At 36.1% G+C, this 13,244-nt stretch overlaps 1 protein-coding gene across 2 annotated transcripts in view; it reads left to right on the forward strand.

Moving 5' to 3' along the window:
- The window catches only part of DNAJC24 (DnaJ heat shock protein family (Hsp40) member C24), a 34,070-nt gene that overhangs the window by 14,301 nt on the left and 6,525 nt on the right, over positions 1–13,244 (forward strand). For both annotated transcript variants that reach the window (XM_068685057.1, XM_068685058.1), the window contains exon 3: positions 9,715–9,853. In XM_068685057.1, coding sequence (XP_068541158.1) covers positions 9,715–9,853 — 139 coding nt within the window. The remainder of the gene's footprint in view (positions 1–9,714; positions 9,854–13,244) is intronic.

A 13,244-nucleotide genomic window follows, 5' to 3' on the forward strand; every position in this document is an offset into this window, starting at 1 on the left:
TAATAAATAATTGCATAATTCAGTATCACTGTGTTCTGATTTAAATCCATCACAGAACGGACTCCTCAAGAAAAAGAGTTCAGCCATAAAGCATACCAGCTAGCATTCTAGTCAGCACATCGTGCCTGTGCCTAGAGTAAATGTTCTTTTGGAGCTGGTGTACTTGATTGCTCAGATATAGCTGTCATATACACAGTGTAGTTAATATGGAATACATGTCTTTATTATATGCTGATAGGGATTTGTGGCTTAAACTATTCAGTGTGAGAATGTATGTAAAAATTAACACAAATGTTAACTTTATATGGAATTATATAGCTCCTGGAGTGTTTAAGTTGCATTATATGGTTCCCTTTTTTTGTGGTACGTCCAGCAGTGAAACTGTTCAGCTTTGTATTCTGGTGCTCTATCAGCTGGTCTGGAACTTTCAGTACATACTGTATAATTTGCTCAAAAATACTGCCACAAGCCTTATGTCATAGTACATAACTGGGTATTTGCCGTTTTTCTGGGGTTGGGCTGGGGAGGAGGACTCACTGTCCTATACTGTGCTAGGCTGCAGAATTTCAGATGCACAAATTTACTGTCTTGGTGAGCTCAAAATATAAATTTGTTGAGCTCTCAGAATGCCTTGTTTTGTGATAATAATCACAAGCTGTAGGGCTTAGGTAATTTAAAGGATAAAGATTTCAAGAAGGGTATCCTTTGTCAAACACCTGAAGTCCATATGACCTTGCCACAGAAGCAAGGTTTTTCCACTAGCTATTGCATTCATCTAATTTTCACAAGTAAGAGACTTTTAGATATACTCTGGTGGATCAAAGTATTAGAAGCAACAAAACTCTTCTCATTTCAAGCTGATTGTAGGAGGAGGAGGGATACTGCACTGAGGTTAATTGTCCAAACTTGATTCCAAAGCTTTGGGAATTAGTTATCAAGATTGAACACTCTCTCTCTTTTTAAGGAAAGAGAAAATAAAAAGTTGAACACAAATCTAGACAGTGTCAATGTGCCATGTTATTTCGTGGTCATGTGGCCAGATTAAGGAATTGTATTTTAAGAACTGTAATTTCTTTCTAGTAAGTCTGTCCACATAGTGTATCGGTAAATAGATAAATTGATGGAGTTATATGAACCAATCCAGCCCTTCTTTAGAAGTTAATCTCTCTTGATTTCTGTGAGCATTTGGTCAGACCTACACAGATTTGGTTGTTGGTTTAAATCTAGCCAAGGCTGGTGGTGTCTTAATTGCTACCACAGAGCAACCATTTGGCCTGTGCGAGATGAATGTTGTCAAAGTACCTTCTGCAAGGCGGACATGCATCCACTGGGAATGTATCAAGAAAGTTTTCATTAATTGGTCCCTTTGTTGGCATTTGTGGCAGTGCAGCCAAAAACTGAGTATGAACAGACACTCTGTGTCAGGGGTGAGACTTACTGGCAAGTCCCAGTACAAAAACTGGTATTTACTGCGTATATTGTAAGTAGGAGTAAAAGATTTTCCTCCTAAGAACAGTCTGGCATTAAATTTACTGTCATTTCTTTAAAGGCAGGGGCATGTAGCAAGAATTTAAAGACTACAGTGGGAAATTAAATAGAATGCATCTCCTTAAGATTTTTCTTAATGTTGACCATCTTGCAGCTTGCTTTTAATACGATGTGAAGTCTTACGATGAGCACTGTAGTCTACAGACAAATTTACATGGACCTACGAATACTTCTGTCAGATAGGAACACTTGACAGTTCGTGTCCTGACCTCGTTAGCCTAACCTGTACATAATAATAGTTAGAGTTAATAGTGTATAAAGGTGCTGTAAAACATTTGTGTGAGGAATGCTTGTAAGCTTCGTTGGCAATTTTGATATTTTTATGTTAATGTTATTGCTGCATTTTTTTTCCAGTATTTTTGTTACAATTCTTGCACTTTGTTGTATTATAAGGGGCAAAAATACTGATAATGATTTCTGCATTTTGTTTTTTACTGCAACACTTCTGTTTGTTTCTAAACTTGATATAGACTGAGACAGTTCATGTTAGGCTTTCTGTTACATTTATGCATTTTGCCTTTTAAAAAAAAAATATATATATATATAGTTTGTATCACGGAATAAAAAAGAAGTTCTGATATTTAACTATTTAACTAAATAAACTGCCTCATTGATGCTGAGAGGAAATTCTGACTCAGAAATTTGAATATACTGGCTTTTCAATGCCGAGTTTTTGATACAAGAATAGATCAATTGAACTCCCCAAATACTGATAATGTGTTTTTTAAAAAGGGCTTGGTATTGATTTGTACAATTCCAGTCAGTAGTCAAAATCTCTTTTTGTTGGATTCTGAGCCGTGAATCTGGCCATATTATTTGAAAATAGTGGCTTGGGTTTCTTTCTCCAACTGCTTCCACCGTTCTCCTGAGGCCCTCCCCAAAGCAGGGGCCTCGTTTTTTTTCCCTACCCTGAAAAGCGTAGTATCCAACTCGTGTCCACATGCACAGTGATGTGTGGCACTGATAGCTCATAGTATCCAATACTAATCCACAGTGACATTTATTCTTGCAGTGTTAATCCAGTGCGCCCTTTACATGCTTTTCTTGACTTTTACCTCTTCTGCTTACAGTTTTAATTCAGTTCTGTCATTCACAAGAAATGGTAGCTTCACCAGATGTGGAGCAGTGCTCTCTCTGGAAAGTTTGGGTTGAGTTCTTCCTGACTATTAACAAGTGACTTTCACTACTGCTTGTTTTTTAATACAGACATTTTTCCAAGTTCCAGGAGGTATTGTAGTTGTAGACATGAACATGACATAATTACAGAATCACAGAATTGTCTAGGTTGGAAGAGACCTTCAAGATCATTGAGTCCAACCTCTGACCTAACACTAACAAGTCCTCCAGTAAACCATATCACTAAGTTCAACATCTAAATGTCTTTTAAAGACCTCCAGATATGGTGACTCCACCACTTCCCTGGGCAGCCCATTCCAATGCCTAACAACCCTTTCAGTAAACAGGAAGTCAGAGCTTAGTATTTACTGAGAACTGAGACAACACCTTAAAAAAAAAAAAAAAAAAAGCATTTTCAAAATGTTTTCTGGAGGTCATGAAGACTCTGTCTTCCTTACATTTACACTAACTCAACAACAACAAATAATTCATGCTTTGCTGGAAATCTTATTTCTGGATGCATTATGTTGAATGAATACTGTCAGGCTGTAGATCTCTAATAGCTACCACTATATGTCAAATGTAGAAAAATGGGAGAAAGATGCTAAGAGATACTAAGTTAATTTCACATGTTAATATTACATCATTCTCTTATTTACAGCTTAGATTTAGTTATTAGATGTAGTTCCTGCAAAAGTGCATAACACATGTAAGTAATCCCTTTAAAATTGTACAACTTGAATCACTTAAGAACTTCAGGTACATCTTTAGCTTTAAATACATCTGTTATTAAAATAGAGACACACATCCTCTACTGAAATAAAGCAGGAATTCAAGACATGCCAATAAATGTATCAACGTGATTTCACAAGCTGTAGATAATATCAAAGTTAAAAACCTTTAATAAATCTGATAGTTTAGAAATTTACTATGCTGTAGGTGTTGGTAGCAATGACTGCTTAGTGGTGGTAATACCAGTGGTAATGATGGTAAGTCCAAAATAATCTGAAAAAATTTCAGTTTTTTTCAGCTGTCATGGTTTCATCATTGTTCTGTGCCAGTGTTTAGTTTTGAATTTTGAGCCTTAATTATAGTCTTATCAAAAAATAAATAAAATCTAAAAGGCACATAACAAATTGAAAGGTCTGAAAATACTTTGCTGAAATTATTCTTGGGGGAGAAGGTCAAGATTTAATGTAACATCCTTCTGACTGTACTTTTTATTTGCTGCTGCAGATTTTTCCAAATGTTTGACGGCTTTTCTTGACCTATTGAGAAGTAGGAAAGACAAAGCAATAGCAAATCAGTAGAGAGTACTCCATATTTCAGCCTGGAAAAATTGATGCTGATCTATTTCATTTGCCTTAGTCTGAAAAATATAAAGCTTGAACTTTAGGTTGGCTTATTTAAAAGATAAAGCTTTCTGTTTTGATGTATGGAGTTGGGGACATGCTATATCTTGGTAATGTAGTAAGTAATAGATGAGAAGAAATAGTATTTTTTTAATCTTTTCTAAGCATCACCTTCTCATATAGAAAAGTAGTTATGAATACAAGTTTGGCTATATTATGCAGTGTAGTTATCATGTATTCCACAGTTTAGCAAGAGATTACAGTTCAGCATAAAACCTATGGCTGTACGTCTCACCCCTCCCTCCCCAATAAATTGTTGTATTAAGTTGATTCTCACTGGGTGCTGTAAATTTCTTTTGAAGAGTAAATTCATTAGCACCAATAAGGAACGTACATTAAATTGATTTAACTAGAAGTTTTCTGCTTGCTAATTTGAATTTGATTAAAATCAATCAACCCTATTACATTTATTACGTGAACTTAAGCAACTTGTACAAGTGTTAGGAGGATAGGGACCTTAATTCGTCATCTGTGGTGCTGGATTTGCTCAACCAAAACTCAGCCAGCTATCTCAGTTTCTTATCTTGTGGAATGAGGGTTCTTAAGGTCTGTTGGTGTGGTTATTCAGATGTAATATCCTTACAGTTATTGACCAAGTGTTCTTTATTAACTTCCATGTAGCCCAGGGATTAATTTTGCAGTTCTTAAAGTGCAAAAGGAACCAAACTTCACAGACTATGAAGTAGGCAGAAATAAAGACTGTAGAAGTTGCATGTGCTATAGGTTCTTTATATAAGTAATGTGGGTGAAAACTAAGTATGTTGTACACTGTATAAAAATAACAGGGCTTGAGAGAAGAGTGCACAGAGAGGTCACACAGTTTAAGTTTGGGAATTGTTTTACTTGGTAGTTGAACCGATTTATAGTATTGTAATATAAAAGCAAAAATTGCTACTGTTGTTCTGAAGACATGGCTAATAATGTAAAGCAACGCATCTCTTAGTTGCAAGAACTGGTAAGGAGGCAGTAGACAAGTAGTTTATGAGCCCATTGAACCTGCACAGTTCTCAGAGTCTCTCAGTTAATTACTCACTGAACATGACTTTAACCCCTTTATACTGAAACAAAAAAGGTTGATTATGCCTGTTTTTTGTTTGTTGTTTTTTTTTTTTTCTCTATGATAGGTATCGAAGGCAGTAGATTACTTCAGTGAAATAAAATTTGTTTACTTAAACTAGGATTTTCTATGAACAATTTTTAAACATTTGGATGTTTATGTAGCTATAATCTGATAGAGCAGTTTGCTAGGGGAAATGCTGTTATCCACTGCACCCAAACTACTCAAATGTACAGTTTGATGAATATTAACAATAAGACAGATCAGTACTGCCAGGTAGCTAGACAGGTAAAATAATGATACTGTAATTGAAAAGTATATGAGCCTAAATTTGTATTAGCCTGCTTTTCAATTTCTGTGCAGCACCAACAACATGATCAAGTCTTCAACATACTTGAAGTTTCTCAATTGAACTCCAGCTTTGAGGTTCATGTTTTTTTTCAAACTTTCTCAGTGATTTTAAAAACTTTAAACAAACATACAAAAGAAAATAAATAAAAAAAAAAAAAACTTTAACTCTTACATCAAGAGCCAGAGTCCCCAAGAAGTACTATCACCATGTGGTGACATTTTAGGATAAACATCAGGGGAGTGAGCAGTATTGCATATATGTATAATGTTTTTCTAATAGTTAAAAGATCAAGTAATATATTTCTATTACTTGATTTTTTTAACAGTAACTAGAGTGCATCATACTGTAAAGCAATACACATTCCAGACAGATAGTGTTTAGCAGTAAAAATGAGTTAAGAAATTCAACTAGTAAAGGTATGAAAAGGAAAGCTAGCTTCTAACCTTTTTTTTCCCTCCCTCTGTCAGGCTTGGGAAAAAATCCTTACTTGTTTTTATAACATCCTATTAAGTAGTAACATGTAAGTAAAACAAAACAAACAACAACTACTGTGTTCCAAAAGAAAACTGTTCAAAAATCAAGACATGAATGATCCGCAAAAAGCTATTTTTATGGAAATACTGTGCCTTAAAAATGTTACACATACAGAGCTAGGAAGATAAACATTGCCTAAGTGCAGTAATACAGCTTGAAATAGTGCCCAGGTGGCAAGTACGAATGACAGGAAGATAATTTGCACAGATTTTGAGAAGAGATATTGCAGGAGATGCTGGTAGGCACTAACATTTTGAGTAAGAAACTACAACTGGATGCATAGAAGAGCAATTGCATAGATGAGCAACAGTTCAGTCTGAGTAGGAGACTGGTCGAGTAGAAAACAGGCTTGTCTGTTTTCATCATATAGTTTGTATATGTTTGCAACTGTGATTACTGTAGAAATAAAGCCAAATAAGGCCATCAGAAACGTGTGTTGTATTTAAACTCTTTCAAAACAAAACTCCTGGCAGGTGTTGAGTCAGCTGGTCTGAAGGGTAAGTTGGAGAGAGAGGTGGAAGAATTGGAAGCATGAATATCCCAACCAAGAATGGGAGAAGATGCCACAGAAGAGTATGGTTGATTGACTGCTGAAGTATTGATGGAGAACATTCTGTAAACATCAGCTGTTAGTAGGGTGGTTGAAACTTTAATAGGGTGTTCTCTGTGTTTAGTGTCTGATCTGCCTGAAACAGGGTCTAAAGCAGCTGGAAAAGAGGACATCTTGTTTGTTGTCTTAGATGTGAAAGGCGAATCATATGGGTAGCTGAAACAAAAATGGATTTTTGCTGTAAATGGAAGTGTTCTTGTATTTCAATGCACAAGCTTGAGAGTAGGAAAAGGGAGTCAATGAGAACAGGTCCATAACAGATTCGGATGAAACATTGGAAAGAAAAATAAAGCTTTAAAGTATAATAGCAGAGGTTTGAGGATTTTTCTTAGTGCGGATGGAAAGGATACTAAAGGCATCAGATGGTAATAGAGTAATATCTCCAACAGAAGGAGAATAAAATACTTTCAGAGGGTTTTAATTAGTAGAGGGATTTAATTAGTAAATCCTCTACAATGTAGTTGTTTGAATATAAAAATCACATGCAACAAATACTAAATTTTGCAGATTTATAAGAAAGAGAAGCTAGAGGACAAATCTGAAGAGTAATAAATCTTAAGGCTTTCTTCATTTAAGGAATGAATTGAAAAGTCTTCTCTACATTCATTATTTTCCCAAAGTATTTTTATGATATTTGTGGCTTACAGTTTTTCAGTAACTACACCCAACACAGTCCAAAATAGTTTTTCAGTCAGTGAAAACGTTGATGTAGCAAATGAAATGTGTAAGCAGTTTTGTGGGGGTATTTTCTCAACATTCTTGGCAGCAGAGGAGCTCGTAATCTTAGTGCTGTTTTGGGCAATCAGTCATGTTTTCATCTATCTGTGAGAATTGGATCCAAGAAGGTGTGGTCTTGTGGCCAATCCAAACATATAATAATAGGAGCAGTGGATTTGTGGCACCACTATTCATATCAAGCTAATTAAGTTTCAGTGGTACCAAGTCTGGTACAACAGTCCTTGAATAGGCCTATGCAGCAATGTCAAAAATCTTTTGGGGTAGAAGCTTGTAGGGCAACGTTGCCTGCATCATTCAAATGCAGAAAAATACGCAGCAGCTACATAACTTCTCTTTCTAAGGTGTTATAATTAACCCTAAAATATTTGGGTGAATCAAGATTTGAAATAATAGCAACAGAATTTTTGAAGTAACATTTTTTTTGATAAAGTATTTCTATGAGGAATAACTGCTCAAACATACTTGTTACAAGAAATCACATTTCTAAAAGCAAATCATGTAAGCCTTTAATGTGATCTGTTTTGCTGCGTATGTGTGTTAAGTATTGGTTTAAAAAAAAAAACAAACTTCCACACATGATATAGAGTCAACCACCAATGTTCAAAATGTTATTAGAATACAGATGGAAAAGCTACGGTTTGAGAAAAATGGATTTGAAAAAGAAATAATGTGTTTAAATAGCTTTAACAGTACAACATGGTGCATGACAGAACACTAAATTTAGTACCTATCAACTAAAGGTTATTCTTTTCTAATTGACTCTTTAGAATACTATATACAATGACCAAAAATCTTTGATTGATCTGTGCCTTAGTATTTTGTCACCTTCAGTTGTGGAGATAAGAAGGGATAACTATGAGAGAAACTTGCAGGTCACAACTGTGCTTCAGTCGTACTTTCAGCAAGTTGCAAGCTAGTCTTCAATGCAGAGGTAACTTAAAGGGTCCTTACTCATCTGGTGGGCCAAAAATACACATTTGTGTACATAGTTCGTACTTGAGCTTGCAGGTTGCACATATGCTCAGGTGTATATGGAAAAAGATACAGATATGTGGGGGAAAAAAGTGAAATCAAACATGAACATTTAGCTCTTAAGTACAGTTCCCTCTAGTTGAATGAGGGATTTATCGAGTCAGTGCAAATGGTAGTTACGTACATTAGAGCCCAAATGGACTCCTTTCAAATTTTGTCTTATAAAGTACACCCTGTGTTAGAATTCCTTTCTTTCTAGAATGAATTATAAACTAAAACAAAGGAGTTTGGCTAATCAGAAATCAGCCAAACACTTCTGTAACAAGTGTTCCAATTCTTAAAAATTTTCAGTACAATTTAAGGCCCAACCTAATGTTACTATAAGAGGCAGACGTCAGAGCTCCAGAATAGGAGATATTGTGATTTATAACATGTTAACAGCTGAGAGGTCTGACATTATTGCAACTTGCTGATTTGAATGCTTTTTCACAGTTATCGATCTCGTATGCTGAGCAATTTAAAATATAGTTAACAAAAGTAAAATCATTGGTGATTAATTAAACTCAAAGGAAGATACAAGTATTGAGGGTTACTTTTCAGTAGATGTTTGAACCAAAAAGAAGACAAAATGCTTCATTCAGAACCAGTAGTTACAAATGGTTTTTAAGAAGTGTTACCATGGTCTTGCTTGCAGTTATGTCCTTGAATAACCATTTCTTAACTAAAATGACACAATTTTTGTAGCCAGTGATCCATGACTTTAAATATTTGGAAGGGCTATTGATTCACTGAACTGGAAGAAATTAAAGATGTTGAGGCATATTTTCAAAAGTAGATTTACATGTATTATAAATTACATTAGATCATGTGTATTCTTTTTTACTGTTTAAAAAAAAAAAGTACATGTAATACAACATTCAATTTATTTGTAGTAACCTTAACTAAACATTGTTTAGATCAGCTACATGTGTAATATTACAAGAGATGTTAACATCTACAACATCTGCTCTTGTTCCTGTGTCATAGTCCTCTGGATGTACCTGTTTCTGGTTGTGGTAGTAATCCTCTCTCTAGGTAAATTGTCCATAAGACCAATGATTTCATCAGCAAATTATCCAGAAAACGCCATCAGTGCACGTGGCGACATTTGTGCCTCTGGTGGTTTTGTTGCCATTTCAGTGGTCTAATTAAATTGGCAGTTTTCTCTTGTGCCCAGCATCATCATCTCCCTTCCTTTGGCACCTTAGCTCAAACCTTCTTCCTTTTCAGTGTCCTTTTAGCTGAATATCAAATGCATTATTGATTGTTCCTCTCCCACCCTCCTCACTTCCACTCCCCTCAACTCTAAACAAAATTTTTTTTTTTTGATTGGCAGTATCATCCAGACAAACAGCAGGCAGATGTGCCAGCAGGAGAAATGGAGGAGTGTGTGCAGAGGTTCATCGAAATTGATCAAGCGTGGAAAATTCTAGGGAACGAAGAGACAAAAAAAGAGTATGACCTGCAGCAGCGTGGTAGGTTCCTGCCAAGGAGTGCTGTAGTGGCAGCAGCTCTTTAAATAAGCAGGGTCTGGGAGTAGTAGTGAGATGGTATTTTAAAATGTTGTTTGTTGCTGAACCAAATGTTTCTTTCACTCTTGTCCTACTTTCTAACGTGGATCCATTATTTATAGCTTTCATTACACATACATTATCTAGTGAAAACATTGAATTACTTCCAACAAAACATTAGGTGGCGTTATTCCTAATAGTTTGAATATGGAATTTATACTAATTACAGACCTTAACTCTTTTTATTAAGGCAGCTTCATTATGTGTTAACTTCTAAAATCCAGGTCTTACACTCCATTTCACTGCAGTATTTTAGATATAGGTATTATTCAGTTTAGCGTTCAGTGCATATGGATTTATAAGCACTTCAGAATCATTAAGGCACATTCTGGTTGTGTGTGTTAAGGTAGCTTTCATAATTCATGCGTAGTCTAAACTAGTCTTTTTTTAAAGCAGGTTTATAAATAATATTCCAATATAACACATTAACTAGGCAGCTCTAGCATGCATTTCTTTTTATACCTCTCAGAAAATAGCTTCTTAAAACAGTGACAGGCTGTTGTGAGAAAGAAAGGGGGGAAATGTAGGTCAGGTCTGTCACACATGGGCTACCATTACATGAAGTGATAGGCTGTCTTTCTGCTCTGGCCTCAGGATAGGAGTCCCTCAGCCTTCCATTAGAACCTTCAATAAATGTATATCCACCCTACATGTTAATGGGGGGAGTCAATAATAGTGTATTGCCTGTGGGGAAAACACTCAGTCGCACTCTGCAGTAACACACTCCGGTCCAGCATTGACGTGTAGCCACCACCACTTTTGAATGTGTCTGATAAAAGCCCACTGTCTCTGCAGCTTGTTATTGAATTCTCTTCCATTGTACATTGGCACACCATCAGACCTTTCTCTCTTGTGCTGATTTTTAACTCCCCTGCCGCTGCGGATACCAGAAGTTTGAGAGACAAAGGCTTAGTCATTCTGGTAGATATGCATCACTGCAGGATAAAAAGGGTGATATATAACTGTATATCCAGTATGAATTCTCTAGCTAAATAATCTTGTATTTCAGGCTTTGTGTGGGTATTGGAAAAGGGAGTGGAAGGGGAAAAAAAAAAAAACTGAAAAGATAGTTAAGAAGAAAGGAAAAAAATGGATTTTGTGCTAATTTCTGATATAAACAGTATGATAGATCAAACTCAAATAACTTATCTCAAACTTATTTTTCAAATACCGCATGTGATGCCAGAACAATGCTATTGTACTTCCAGCATTGCAGTATCAGCTGTCTGCCATTTTCATAAATTATATATGCATAGAAAAACTGAAATATGTAATACTAAGTTTTAAGTCTTTTATGTATATAGCAAATTGTACCTAAAGTTTTAATACAGACCATGATGTTCTAATTTACTTGGATCAGGTTAATTCATTGAGGTAAAGAGAATTACATGAGGATTTAATAAACTATTTTGTTTACCCGTGGCATTTAAGGATGTTGCTGTAGGTTAGTTTTCACAATTTTATTTTACAGTATTTTGAAGGCTATCTGTATTGACTGAGATTCTTTTGCATCCAGACAAGTTCTTCTAAAAGCCAACTCAAGAACGTTGGAGAGAGAGAGAGAAAGAGTGGGGGGGGGGGTGGGGGGGAAATCAACAACAAAAAAAACAGCAACAACACACAACTGTGTAAATAAAGAAAACTACACAGGTGTTTGGAAATAGTAATGTAATGGGATGGATATATTTTAACATAGAAGGTCCTATTCAAAGAGGATCCTGTGCTTTAAACGAAGCCAGTCACATAACATGCATGTGCAGTGTCGATGCATTCTCTGCAGCATGTTCCCTAGCAGCAAAATGATGGTGAAATAAAATCTCGTTCTCTGAATGCCTGTCAAGTTGCTTCTGAAGTCATGATTCTAGACAAATTCATAGACACCACTGTAAAGGCTCACAGAAACAAAGGAACTGAGACAGCAGCTAAGGGGAATAGTGATGAGAGAGATAATAAAGCAAGTTAGTAACACTGCGAAGCCAAGGAAGCAGCATGTGAAGGATGCCAGTGTGCATGTGTGTGTGGCTGCCAGTCAGGAAGAAGTTCTTTGCACTGTAGTCTTTTTCCCATTGCATAGATTTTTATTTGCATGTCCTTTGCAATGTTACATAAAAGAGCTGTTAATTAGCTCAGGAATTCAGTAGCCAGAGAAGTTCCGAGAAGCTTAAACTCTGTGGTGCTATATGGTTTTTATTTTCTTTTTCTTTTTTGAGTCTTTGAGAATAATGAGCAAATGTGCTTTCTTATCTTAATACTGCATTTCTGTTAAAAGTATCACAATGGTCTTGGGGGAATGGAAAAAAGGTTGCATCACAGTTTACCTGTGGGCTTTTTTCCCTCAATAGATTTTCCGTTCTTTGCTTGGTGTTCTGTTTTCAAAAGATGAATATACAGTTAAAGTCAAGTCTGACAATAATAATTACCAAATATTCTTTCATTGAGTTTAGCTTGGAAACAACTTGTTTTGCAGTTTGTCATGGCAGAAGTCATTTGAGCCCTGAAAGTACATGCTTGTGTCACAGTTGGAAAGCATAAAAAACTGTTTGCAGGAAATCACGGGTCATCCTTATCTGTCTCCTGCTCAAAGTTGGCACAGATCAGTTGCTCAGACCTTCTCCGGTCTTATTTGGTTACCTCTACGGACAGAGGTAACCAAACGGCTGATGGCAGCCGTGGAAAACCCAAACTTGGCTTCTCCTTGTATGCTGTTTCCCAGCCTTTGACCATATGGGTAGTCGACCAGACTTAATCCTGTAAGTTAGCACTTTGTACCAGGGAGCCCCAAAACAGACAAAAGACATCAGATGCAATCTCAAAAATGTTGAGTGGAATCACCCCCTTCACCTGCTGGCTGCCCGCTCCTCATTTCAGTACATGGTTGGCTTTTGCTGCAGGAGCACCCTGCTAACTTGTGTTGAACCTATTATCCACCAGAACCCCAAGGTTATCTTCTGGAAAACTGCGAATTAGCCAGTTGTCTCCCAGACTTACTGGTGCATTTTGTTTTTCCATCCCTATGGTGGGACTTTATCTGTGTTAAACCCTTTTGTGTTCCTGTCAGCCTATTTCCATATCCTGTCAAGGTCCCTATGAATAGCAGCCTTGCATCTTCTATGGATTTTTGCTAACTTAAATACAGAGGAACCGTGTATCTAAACAATCGCATAATTAAGATAAGGAATTTTACTAATTATTTTTAACTTTTTTCTATTAAAGATTGAATGATTAATAGGTCACAAATAAAAATAATAAATTAGTGACTTTGATTAATTTCTGTCACTAGATGTAGCAAGTAAAG

This window comes from Anas acuta, chromosome 5, assembly GCF_963932015.1.
Source record: "Anas acuta chromosome 5, bAnaAcu1.1, whole genome shotgun sequence".
Taxonomy (NCBI): domain Eukaryota; kingdom Metazoa; phylum Chordata; class Aves; order Anseriformes; family Anatidae; genus Anas; species Anas acuta.